The sequence below is a fragment of the Mus caroli genome, unplaced genomic scaffold, assembly GCF_978045245.1.
Source record: "Mus caroli unplaced genomic scaffold, Mus_caroli_1 scaffold_12, whole genome shotgun sequence".
NCBI classification, from domain to species: Eukaryota; Metazoa; Chordata; class Mammalia; order Rodentia; family Muridae; genus Mus; species Mus caroli.
This window is the reverse complement of record NW_028227267.1, coordinates 20,506,520-20,520,198: the sequence shown is the minus strand read 5'-3', so window position 1 is coordinate 20,520,198 and position 13,679 is coordinate 20,506,520. Positions and strand designations below refer to the sequence as shown.

Here is a 13,679-nt window from a genome sequence, read left to right as displayed (position 1 = left end):
CTCACCTGAGGAATACCGAATGGCAGAGAAGCACCTGAAAAAATGTTCAACATCCTTAATCATCAGGGAAATGCAAATCAAAACAACCCTGAGATTCCACCTCACACCAGTCAGAATGGCTAAGATCAAAAATTCAGGTGACAGCAGATGCTGGCGAGGATGTGGAGAAAGAGGAACACTCCTCCATTGTTGGTGGGATTGCAAGCTTGTACAACCACTCTGGAAATCAGTCTGGCGGTTCCTCAGAAAATTGGACATAGTACTACCGGAGGATCCAGCAATACCTCTCCTGGGCATATATCCAGAAGATGTCCCAACCGGTAAAAAGGACACATGCTCCACTATGTTCATAGCAGCCCTATTTATAATAGCCAGAAGCTGGAAAGAACCCAGATGTCCCTCAACAGAGGAATGGATACAGAAATTATGGTACATGTACACAATGGAGTACTACTCAGCTATTAAAAAGAATGAATTTATGAAATTCCTAGCCAAATGGATGGACCTGGAGGGCATCATCTTGAGTGAAGTAACACAATCACAAAAGAACTCACACAATATGTATTCATTGATAAGTGGATATTAGCCCAAAACTTAGGATACCCAAGATATAAGATACAATTTGCTAAACGCATGAAACTCAAGAAGAATGAAGACCAAAGTGTGGACACTGTGCACCTTCTTAGAATTGGGAACAAAACACCCAGGGAAGGAGCTACAGAGACAAAGTTCGTAGCTGTGATGAAAGGATGGACCATTTAGAGACTGCTGTATCCAGGGATCCGTCCCATAATCAGCTTCTAAACGCTGACACCATTGCATACACTAGCAAGATCTTGCTGAAAGGACCCAAATATAGCTGTCTCTTGTGAGACGATGCCGGGGCCTAGCAAACACAGGAGTGGATGTTCACAGTCAGCTATTGGATGTATCACAGGGCTCCCAATGGAGAAGCTAGAGAAAGTACCCAAGGAGCTAAAGGGATCTGCAACCCTATTGTTGGAACAACATGATGTACTAACCGGAACCCTGGAGCTCTTGTCTCTAGCTGCATATGTATCGAAAGATGGCCTAGTCGGCCATCAATGGAAAGAGAGGCCCATTGGACTTGCAAACTTTATATGCCCCAATATAGGGGAATGCCAGGGCCAAAAGAATGGGAATGGGTGGGTAGGGAAGTGGGGGGCGCTATGGGGGACTTTTGGGATAGTATTGGAAATGTAATTGAGGAAATTATGTAATAAAAATATTAAAAAAAAAAAAAAAAAAAAAAAAAAAAAAAAAAAGAAAATAATATGTTTCATTATGACACTCAATACTATTTAAATCCTTTCAAGTAACTTACTCTTGAAAATGCACTAAAGTTCTCCCCCTCCAGTACACTGTACCTGAATGCCTTTAGTGAATGGGTATAGTCCATTAACACGGTTCCACCTCACATAAATACTCTCTAAGGTTCCTGACTACACATACACACATACACACACACACACATGTCCTTGATGTAGACATTGTTAGATGCTCTTGAAGTTTAGAAATAAGAAAGAGAATTATACATAGTTCAGGATATACATGTTTTTCCCTTGGGAAAATTATGTTTTCTTTGGCTCCTCAAAAAGTGCATGACTTCCCAATGACAAAAGGCACAGAATTTAAAATTTTTTTTGTTCTTTTGTTTTTTGGTTTTTTGTTTTGTTTTTTGTTTGTTTGTTTGGTTGGTTGGTTTGTTTTTTTTGAGACAGGGTTTCTCTGTGTAGCCCTGGCTGCCCTGGAACTCACTCTGTAGAACAGGCTGGCCTCGAACTCAGAAATCCGCCTGCCTCTGCCTCCCAAGTGCTGGGATTAAAGGTGTCCGCCACCACTGCCCAGCTTTAAATTTTTAAGAAGGCAATTTTTATTCGGTATTTTCTATCTTTCTAAATGTGGGAGGTTTCTGAATCCGGCCTGGCCCTCATGTTTAGCTGTCGGGGCTCTTAGAGGGAACACCTGGCCCCCTGTGGCTCTTCCTCAAAGTTCTTCTGGAGAACACATCTGTGGATTTTAACATTCTTATTCAGATAATATGCACCCAGGAACATTATCTTGAGATAGTTTTTAGAACTCAAGCTGTTACAACCTTAAAATAGGAAATGGTACATTTTAACCTCCCTACTTCTAAAAGTTTCTAGATCTTCTCTAGCATCAAAATCCCATCCATGAACGAGGCGCAATTTTTCCACGGGAACTAAGGTAGTACACAAAAAGTAGACAGTATTTTTAAATTCCCCACAAAGATTGGATATTTATGATATTAGGTAAAGAATCCATCCTGCTGAAACATGGTCTGAATTCTCACCAAGAACAAACAGAGTATTTTGTAAGGGGGAGGGGAAGTGCTTAAAGAAGAAATCAGAAAGACTGAGTCCCAAGAGGAAAACCTGGCACACTGGATGAGAAATCTCCCAAGAGAAAAAAGGCTAAATAAGGTCAGACAGAAATGTACTCGGGAGGAAGCTGAGGGGTGGCAGTGGAGGATCGCCTGGACCAGGGAGCTTGCAAACCACATTCAAGTCCTGTGAAGGAAGACAAGCTCAGAAACTCTAGCTGAACCAATGAGACCTGGCCCTGAAGGGCCACTCTTGTTCATTCAGGAGAAGGGCTCTCAGAGGTCCTGAGATGTCTCTCATCCCTCGCTGCCTATAGATTAATAGTCCCGAGCTCTCATCCCTCGCTGCCTATAAATTAATAGTCCTGGAGTTGCTTCCCCCATCCTTTGTGATAAGTTTCCAAAGCACCAGCCATCTTCTGATCTTTATTTGGCTAGAATGCATGTGGTGTCTCTTGCTTGCCCTGCCTCCTCTGCCACATAACCCACCACTGTCCCTTCCTCAATCATGTCTCTCTGTCCTTCTTTCCTCATTGATAATATCACCCCCCCCCTCCAATTTGTACCAGACACCAATGTTTCCAGACACTTTCAAATGTCTTCTGGGAGACAAAACCTACCCCTAGTTACAGCACGTTAGCTTGATCAATGAATGTTGCTAAACCAGTAGGTAGTTCCCAGCCTGCCAAGGAGATGAGATGAGAAGCTAGCTGCTGCTTTGTTCTCTGCTTCTTCCTTTCCTAGTAAAAGACAAAATGGCCACAGGTCTCTTCCAAGATGCAGCCAAATGCTAGCTTCACAGAGACAAAGAGAAGAAATGGCCCATGCCAGAATTCTGTTTGTCAGGCTGCCCCAGCTCTTGGCTGCAAGCCTACACTCGGCCAAAAATCCCACTTCCCAAACTTTAGAAAATGTTCTCCACAGCTTTCAAAGCCTGACCTTTAAAGCAGATTTATCTGGGGGTGTATATGTGTGTGTGAGAGAGATTTATAATTTTCTATATTCCTACAAAGCCAAACTATTTATTGAGTCCACCTGGTAGTGGTGGGAATTTGCACACAGATGCCAATGGACCCAAAAAAACATCACAAGAGCTCCACCTGCAACTAATTATAGAAATTGAAATTGAACTCTGGCCAGAAGAGAACCCACCCCATCTGTGTTGGCCAATAACATCACCCTGTTGCTTTCCCCCTGTCAATGAAGAAATGTTGTCCACGGAAAGTGTTATTAGACAATGTTTTGAAGATGCTCACTATCATCTATCCTACTGTCCCTTCTCTCTGTGTGGTTTCAATAAGAACCTTTGGCATAGTGGGACTGAAAGAATCTGCACACTGAAGAAGTTCAATACGTTTTCTTTGTTTGTACTTGCACTACGGAAATCCCATTGCCCAAGGAACATGATGCAGAGAGGGAAAGAATCAGGAATCATTTAGATTCCTGCCAAGGTCCACCATACAAGTTTTCTTGCCCTCATATGAACCACATCTTTCCAAAGAAATCCTGAGAATAGATGTCAGTGAGTCTACTCATGTGGTACACATGCCTGACTCTAGGGCTGACAGCTAGAGATTACTGAGGTAGAAAACAGCTGACATCTGTGACGAAGATGTATAACTCACTTCAAGTCATTCCCTTACACTCTTAACAAAGAGGCCCGCTTTGGCACTGTGCCATCTCATCGATCTTGTGAGCCAAAGAAACTCTCACCTATCTCTAGAAGACATTAAACCTGCATTTCTGTCTAAGCAGATCATCGCCTAAGATTGGATAAAAGATCCTCTAGCTTTCCAGAAAACTGGGGGGGGGGGGGGATGAAAGGCACTAAGTAGCTTCAAGATAGAGGAGAAATTAAAAAAAATGTTGCCTTTGTAAGTTCTGGCATTCTGTGATGTATGGGGTGTTAAACTATATTATCCAGTGCTAAACCTATGTGCCTGTGTAACTTCGGGAAAAATGCACACAAACATATATGCCTCAAGTGGAAATAAAGAAGAAAGCTTTACCCAGAGAGGCAGTGTGTTGTTGAACAGAATGCCCAGTCAACAGTGACTTACAGTCAGGGTTTTACTTCTCTTGAGTCACAAGAAATCTGGATGCAGGCCATATGGTGGGCCTATTTCTCAGCACTTTCCTTGGTCTGTATTCCATGATTGGAAGATGGCAGACCCAGTCCCAGGCATCACATCAGTGCTCACAACAAGAAATGAAGAATTGCATTGCTGGGGACAGCTGTAATGATGGTGGCAGTTTGGGGGTGTTGCAGCAATAGCAGCTTCCTAAGACATTTAGTTTGAAGATATAAAGTTTCTAGTCAAGGAAGATTGGGAAGTTGCTAGGTTTAAATTTTTTTAAGGTGCTATTTAATGTCAAGAGCTGGAGCATTACATATCATGATATATGGTATTCCTTGGTTGGGATCATCCTAAGAAAATACCATAAACCCAGCACAACTTTCATTCTCTCTCAAGTCTGGAGGCTGAGACAGAGGGGTCAGACCAGCTGCTTCCTTCTAAGGGCTTCCAGGACAGACATGTTCCAAGACTCTTTCCTTTGCTTGACTGCAGGGCCACCCTCTCACCGTGTATGTCCACATCTTCTCTCTGTGCATGTCTGTATCTGTGTACAAATTTACCTCCCAATAAAGAACAGTCAAGCTGGACACCATTTTAAGTTGATTACCTACAGCAAGGTCTTTTCTCCAAATGAGGTCACATAGGAGTTAGGAATTCCAAACTACCTTTAAAGAGGAAGACAAAATTCAACCTAGAACATATGCATCATGAATTTCTGTAACAATGTTTCTAGTATGTGTATCTAAAATTTATTTGACCAGAAGATCCTCTGGAAAATAACCTTCTCCTGGACATACTTTGATTCCTACCAGTAGAAAGAAGAGAACCCTAAAGAAGGTACAGGGTAAGACACATCTATTGGAGTAGTGAGTGTATCTGACTTAGCATACGTTCTGTTTCTATAACAAAACACCAGAGACTGAATATAATAAAGAAAACTAGGTTTATTTAGCCCATAGTTCTCAAGATCAAAAAGGATGGTGATGGCAACTTCTTGGCTCCTAGACAGTATTCCATGGCAGCTGGCACAACATGGTGAGAGCATGTGCCAGTGTCATGAAGGAGCACATGCAGAGAAGATCAAAAGACTGAGGTTATTCTATTGTAACCAGTCTACTCTCACAGTAACTACTGGAGTCCAGTCACTGCAGAGGCAATCACTCCTGTGAGACCAAATCCAGTCTCTAGAGACCCAACTCACTCCTGGAGAAAGACATTAATCCATGCATGAGGCTGAAACCCCCATGACCCACTTACCTATTAGAGGCCTCAGCACCTTCCAACATAGTTACATTACAAACCAAGCTTCCGGCACATTAGTGTTTAGGAGACTAACCACATCTAAATCATAACAATGTCCCATCCCATCTATAAGCCTGAGGAGACCCAGCAATCCTGAGCCAAGCCTTCACTGTACAAAGTGATGACAGTTGAGTTTCACTGTTATCAGACTGTCCCGATGCAGCTGCCTTGCTGCCTTCTCATTAGGATAAATTATATCTCTATCACTCACTCCCAGCTGGTACAGCTCATCAAATCTGGATACTCACAATCAAATGAGAATTTCAGAACAGGGTCAAATGACTCCTGCTAAAAGGGATCTGTAGTTACACAAATAAAACAAACAACAACAATAATAAGGAGGAGGAAGAGGAGTAGGAGGAGAGCTATCCTGTAGAATGCTTGTAGAATGCATGCACAAAGCCATGGATGTATTCCCCAGCATGCCATAAAACTGTCCGTGGTAGTGCATCCTTGTAACCCAAGCACTCAGAAGGGATTGCAGAAGGATGAGAGGTTCACGATCACCCTTACTCACTTAGTGACTGCTGGGCTAGCCTGGGATATATGAGACCCTACCTCAAAAAAAAAGAAAGAAAGAAAAAAAGAAAAGAAAGCTAACAGGAATGTTACTTTGCCTCAGCTTTTCCAGTTCCCAGCTCCAAATAAGAATTAAAAAGTAATATGTTGAATTTGGATCAAAAATACTTATTAATATTGATTTAGAGTCTTCTCCGTGCTGTAGTGTTTAGTCAGAAATAGAAATGATCCTATAGCCATGCTTAAAAGCTGTGCCATGCTCCAGACAGGCTTACTTACATTTCTTGGGTTACAGTTCCCAGTGACCTTGTCCCACTTCTTCTCAAGATGAGTAAATATGAAATCTAGTACAGGCTCCTAGTGTGCAATGCTATTTATACTCGTGCAGAGCCTTGGCTAGCTACTCACAACCTAGGGAACGTCTAAAAATTGCTTTCCATATATCTAATTTGGAAAAGAGGTCATTAAAAGTACAAAGTTAATAGTTGTACAAAATTTCCAGGAATATGAAAAGCCAGTAACATCTGTGCACAAAATTGCTAGGTCTTACAAAATTTCCACTTCTAAGTGCTTCAAGCCAGGATCTTGATCTATGGTCTCCAGATTCAAGCTATCCTTCTCTCACTGGATCAAGAGATGTGTGGTACGCCACCTAGCTTCTTACAAAGTTTCTGAAAGCACATTTTCTACCATGTATTCTCTCTTTGATCACCACTATAGTGGTAAACAGAGTGAAGATACAAAGACTGGAAAACTAACCAGGTGTTGGAATGCATGCCTATAATTCAAGCACTCAGAAGGCAGAGGCAGGAAGATGGTTGCAAGTTTGAAGCCAATATGGTCTAAATCCCAGTTAGGGCTATATAGTAAGCCTTTGTCTCAAAGGAAGGAAGGAAGGAAGGAAGGAAGGAAGGAAGGAAGGAAGGAAGGAAGGAAGGAAGGAAGGAAGGAAGGAGAAAGGGGAAGAGAATAGAAAAACCTGTTAATTTTTTTGAGAAACTGAGTCACTTGGTTTCCTTATAATAGCATCTCATCCATGCACCCCACCAACCCCCACAAGACCCCCTATCCCACCCCTGTCAACAGCTAGCACAAAAGACAGGCCATAAAAGACAATGGGGGGGCTGGTGAGATGGCTCAGTGGGTAAGAGCACCCGACTGCTCTTCCAAAGGTCAGGAGTTCAAATCCCAGCAACCACATGGTGGCTCACAACCATCCGTAACAAGATCTGACTCCCTCTTCTGGAGTGTCTGAAGACAGCTACAGTGTACTTACATATAATAAAAAAAAAAAAAAAAAAAAAGACAATGGGGTTGCCTCAAGTAACAACTGAACATTCATAAACAATATTTTTAAGATTTTAATTTCATATTTACAAGTGGTTTGCCTGAATGTATTATGTGCATCATGTGAATGCCTGATGCCCATGGAGGCCAGAAGATGGTGTTAGGACCCCTGGAACTGGAGCTAAAGACAGTGTGATCCATGTGGTTGCTTGGGAATCAAACCCAGATTCTCTGCAAGAGCAGCTGGTATTCTTAACCACTGAGCCACCTCTCCAGTCTCTCATCATCACTATTTTAAACTCACCCTTCCCCAACTCAGTCTACTACAGTAATGTTGAGAACATGAGCTGTGGATTCAGCCATCCCAAAGAACAGATTTCCCAGAATACAGGCACTCTAGCTTTTATACAAAAAGCTAGCCCTGTACCTATGCATTCTTAACACCTATTAAGCTACCCTTGCCCACATACACTCTGGCTTATATACACTCAGCTAGCCCTGCATACATGCACTCTGGATTACACACATTAGGCTAGCCCTGCACACATGCACTCCGGGTTACACACATGACCCCAAACTTCAGGACTGCAACTCTCAGCAGCAGAAAATGTATTTATGCCCATGTATCCAGGAACCTGATCATCAATACTTTGCACCTATGAAATCTGAGGCCACCTACCCACTGGCTCCTGAACTTTCTCTAATGTGCAGAGGGAGTATGGATCTCCTTAAATCCAGAGATGGAGTCAACTCCCATGGACAGAACCAAGATGACATCAAAATTAAGCTCCTCTATAAACTGCACCTGAGGGCACACGTCTGTGCTGGTTGGAGGCAATGTTATAAAACCAGGAATGCCATAGAGAAGAGCACATGAGTTTCTTCATCTCCCTTCCATAATGGGTCTGCCTCTCATTTCTCTATACATAGCACAGTTCAAATTGTTTTAGATTCTACCATCCCTGGAAGAATGACATTTGCAGCTGCAGTTTCTAGTTGTTGTGCCTTAAAAATCACAGTTACTTAAAAAGAAAAAAAAAAAACTAAGAGTTTTAGGTCCCTTTCTTTTATATAGAAAAAGGTGTCATATTTTCCCTTTTCCTATAAAAGGTAGCGTTAAGTTAGAATAAGTAGCATTGATATTGTTCAAGTAAATGTTCCCCTAAATATTAAAGGCTTTGTCCCAAGGGTAATTCTACCCGGAGATGATGGGGCTGTGTAAGAGGTCCTCAGGTCACTGAAGTCAGGTCCTTGAAGGGGATTGTGAAACCCTAACTGAGCAGTTTCCTCTTCCACACACTACACCACTACTATCCACCATGCCCATCAGAGGCCCAAATCAACAGCTCCACTATCTGTGACTGGAACTTCTCAGAATATGAATCATAATAAACTTTCTCTCCTCCTAAGTTAAGGGGAAATTAGAAACTGCATCAAAACCACTTCTAGGGAAAATAAATTCCTAATTAAAAAAACTAAACCAAATTCTTAATTGTTCAATTGGAACTTTGTCATTATGTCGTCAAGCATGACCAGCAGTTCTCAATCTGTGGGTTGTGACCCCTTTGTCAAACCTCTGTCTTCAAAACTATTTACATGATGATTCATAACAGAAGCAAAATCAGTGATGAAGTAGCAACAACGAGAATAATTTTAGGGTTGGGAGTCACCACACCATGAGGAACTGTATTACAGGGTCAGAGCATTAGGAAGGTTGGGAGCCACCGTGTCATACTAACATTCAGCTCAGTGCTCCCATTGGTCGGTAGCAACCACAAAGAGCCAGACCAATGTTCTACTCATTCCACGTGGCTCATTGTGTACCCCTGAGAGATGGCTACTGGCTATGGCACAGGAAAATGGGATGGCAAGATTGTTCCCCAAACTCTATTTCCTCTACGTTCACACTTTTCAATTATTTGTTTGTTTGCCCCTTGTTTTCTTTGACACCTGTGACCAAGGCTAGCCTTTAACTTACTGCATGGCCAAGAGCAGCTTGTAACTCTTGAGCCTCCTGCCTCCACCTCCCATGTGCTAGGAATTTAGGCATTTGCCACCATGCCTGACCAGTCCTACTTTTATGACAAACCTAAAAACCTACAAATGCAGTTACTAAGCCATGCCTATGTCGTCTATCTCTCTCAGAGGAAATGATGACACACCCACCCACATACACACTTCCTTCGGCTGTGTCAGAGAATTAAGGAGTCAATGTGTCATCTTCAGGAATCTCTTGCCCTGGAATAGCAATTCCTAAAGCCAGGCACCCAAATGCAGAAGGCCTGGGTCCAGTGTCACTATATATAAAAGACCACTTGACTTGCTTCATTCTTTAGGGAATAAAAATAAAAATTAGGGGCCAGTTGCAGTGGCACACACCTTTAATCCCAGAACTCAAGAATCAGTCAGGTGGATCTCTAAGTTCAAAGCCAGTCTGATCAGTCTGGTCAATGTGGTCAATGTGGTGAATTCTAGGCCAGCTAGGGTTACAAAGTGAGATGCTGGAAAGAAAGAAAAGGGGGCAGAGGAAGGGGGATCTAGGTAGTAAGCCACTGAAATTTGAAGTCTGCTGTCACTCCAGAAGAGCCTCCCCTATCCTGAGCAAGAGGGATACATATATCTGTAAATATACTTCTAAGAGGTAGTAAAAGGGTTTCCACTTAAAAAAAAAAGTTAATGTTTTATTCTTTACCTTGGAATAACACAGATCAGGAGTTTTAAAATGCTTTTTACTAAAAACAAACAAACAAACAAGAATGTCATTAAAATTTGTCTCATTGTATTTATTTTACTTTGTCTCATCCATATGCTTTTGTGATTATCAAAGAAGACACATAACACAGTGACACTGTGGCATACCATAATTTACAAATAAATAAATTTGCATGCATAAATGTGGATTGGCGCTCAAACATAAATTCATTGACAGAAGCGGAGGATGAAAGTCGTCTGAGAGCTGACAGAGCAGAGGCCACCCCTCAAGCTTCCTATCACTGCTTTCCTCACTGCTAAACTGCTCTAACTGCTTAAAAAAGAAAGCTACAGAAAGGAGACAAGACAGAGCAGGAGAAACATTAGAGCAACAAGTTCACGAGGAGTTCATGAGCAGGCAAATCAGAACCCAGCCGAAACAGTGGTGGAGAACGTTAATTTGATTTAAGGGTAAAGAGATTTCTGTTCCAAATGAAAAGAATCCCATTTTCCACATCTGAGAAGCAGCACGGGCTCTGCCAGACAGAGATAAGGCAACTGCTCGTAACTCGAGGAAAGCCAATGAGAACAGATCTTTGTCACAAATGTGACCACAGGTACTTAGCTCCAAAGCACTTGTAGTCAGAGAATCCGATGGGAGGGTCAGCGGGCTGACCCCCACCAAAAGGTAGAGTATAACATGGGATGATTGCAAAAACCTGTCAAAGAGTCATTCATTCAGCCAAGCTGGTATTATCTCAGATTTCTAACAGAGAGCGAAATACTTCCAGGGTGGTTCATGAGCCAAACGGCACGGCAGCCTCCACACCCCCTTAGCTCTCCCTCACCTCCAGGAAGCAACTGAGATTTAAGCATAGGTACATCAGATTCAAAAGCACTTGTAAAGTGCCCTCTGTGTAAGACAGGCCTCAGATCACTGGGGACATGGAAAGTGGACACTGGCTGGGCTGAGAAGGAAATGAGTGTTGGAGGAGCTAACAGTGGGGAGGAAGAGGAGGAACGAGCGTGGCAAGGCAAATCTCGCCTATGTTCATGGAGACTAAGGATGGAGCAGGTAGCTCAGATGTGGAAGGAAGTGGTACAAGATGAGACTGGCCCAGGTCTTCCAGTAGAAGGTGCTGTAGGCTCAGTTAAGGATATATGTGTGCTGCCTTCTGGAGAGAATGAGCATTAAGGGAAGGGGGTGGGGGGCTGTAAGAAGGGAAGCAGCATATTCAGGAAGGCTCTGAGAGGCTAATCTCACTAACTTCTCTATAATATAGAAGATGGCTCAAAGATGAAGAAGGTCCTTTGCACACGGTAGATTAGTACTGAATGGATAGAGGCTAAAGACCAAGTTAAGGTGAGCTGGGTTTCCCTTGCATGGTCTGAAACCCATTCATCCCCGTCCCGCTCCTTACTGTTGACTTTGCTACTTAGAGAACTACTTGCTCTGAGAAACAATGCTGGTTCAACAGCAGGAAAAATAAACAGACAATAAAAATTCACCACTCAAGTTTTAATGTGAAGTGTTTACTCTTGCAGAGATTAGCATTTTCGTCTTCTATGCTGAGGGAGGAACATCTGAACTGCTGTTGCAAGTGCTGAAAAAGAGAACAAAATTAACCACATACAAATGTTGGCCATGAGGATGGCTCTCCTCCCCAAGTCTGCAACTAGGTGGAAAGGCTACCGGAACAAGAGAACCAATCAATACGACATACGTATTACGCTTTAACCTTCCATGTGGTGCCCAACCTCCTCGGTACACAGTAAATCTGGAGCCACCTGCAAATCTGAGAACACTGGGGCAGGTCAGAACCTACCTGGTTTTCTTCGTGAGAAACCCTCATCTGCTCCTTGAGGACAGACATGCGAGCTGCCTCCTCTTTCCTCAAGACTCTCTCCTTCTTCAGCTCAGGACTCCAGAAAGTCTTGATGCTGTTCATGGAAGACCCCAGTTTGCTGTCCTTAATGTCAAGCTCCTTGCGTAGGAGGTCATTCTCTCTCTGCAGCTCTTTGAGCTGGGCTTGAAGATCCAACATCGTGCTGTCTCTTACCTGCCTCAACATGGAGGGCACCTGGTGGTGGTGGTGGTGTGATGAGCCGCTCAGCCCTCCATGTTGATCAGTATAGGAAAGGACATCTGTGTGGGAAAGTCCAGCGGAAGCAATGTTGGGACTACTCCCCATGGCTGTGACCCGGCCTCCATACACCGCTCGATTTGTTGCCCTGCCCAGAGTCATGGTTCCCTTTGGGTAAGTTGTCGATGCCACCCCTTCATGGTCACTCAAGTACATGGGTCCAGATGTAGCATAGGCTGCATTAAGGGACTGGATATTCTCCATAGACAGAGTCTTGCCTGTCCCTCCCCCTCCCCCACTGCTTGTTCTTCGGTGGCCCAAACGAGGAGACCTTGGCAGACGTGGTGACCTGGAAGGGCTGCCTTCCAGATTGCTGATTGTTCTTGCGCTCCCGTACATTTTTCTTCTGTGATGTGGTGCTACTGAAGAGAAGAAATGCTAGGCCACGTGAGGGCTTAAGCCAATGTTCCCTTCACGGACTAGAATTCTCAGCACATTCTTTGTGAAGTCTGTACCAGGAAATGACTCCACTCAGAGATCTGCAAAATGATAAAAGGGATAATTAAAAACAAACTTCTTTAGAATTCTAACTCTGATTGCATTGCATCTTAAATATATATTAATAGAAGTAGTAAAACGCCCTCCTAGAAAATACAAGGTCCTGGGTTTAATTCCCAGCATTGGAAAAAAAACCCATTTATATAGATAGATAGATAGATAGATAGATAGATAGATAGATAGACAGACAGACAGATGAAGTAGTCCATATATTTGTAATAATACTGAAACATTTATTACTACAAGTAAATATTTAAAATAAATCTTCCCACTTTGCCCCCTAAGTCAAAAGTTACCAAAGGCAAAAATGAATTTTTTTTCCCCTTAGGAAAATGAAGTTCTCCCTCTTGACATATACTAAGTAGGCTTAGGAAATCCAAACTTTCACCATCTAGACAATAAAAATAAAGTAAAATAAAATAACCCATCTTTAGGGACATGGTTCTCAAATACAAATGCTTAGCAAGGACTCTGAGAAACCACTGCTTCATTGAATGACTAATATCTGCTGTGTGTGCTGTTCTTTCTCCTCCTGTGCCCTTTAGAAATCAGGATCTACAATAGACCTCCTTTCCACTGCACCCAACACAACCCTCTAGAGAGCTTCCCACCGCCCAGCTGCCATTGACACAGTATTTGGAGCCCATTGGCTATCTCAGAGCTAGAATCAAGAGACATTTCAACCAGCACAACAACTGTAGATATGGCCAGATTCTCAAAGCTCTTACAAGGGAAAACAACAGTCCTTCCTGTCTCCCTCCCCCCGCCCCCGCCATACATCTTCCTGGCTAGTCA

The 13,679-nt window shown here is 42.9% G+C and overlaps 1 protein-coding gene across 10 annotated transcripts in view; it reads right to left on the bottom strand.

Moving 5' to 3' along the window:
- The window catches only part of Erc2 (ELKS/RAB6-interacting/CAST family member 2), an 864,340-nt gene that overhangs the window by 820,497 nt on the left and 30,164 nt on the right, over positions 1–13,679 (bottom strand). For all 10 annotated transcript variants that reach the window (XR_015044606.1, XR_015044607.1, XM_085828472.1 and 7 more), the window contains exon 2: positions 12,069–12,865. Coding sequence is in view for 8 of the 10 variants with exons in the window: in XM_085828472.1 (XP_085684598.1) it covers positions 12,069–12,725 (657 nt within the window). In the remaining 2 variants the exon portion in view is untranslated. The remainder of the gene's footprint in view (positions 1–12,068; positions 12,866–13,679) is intronic.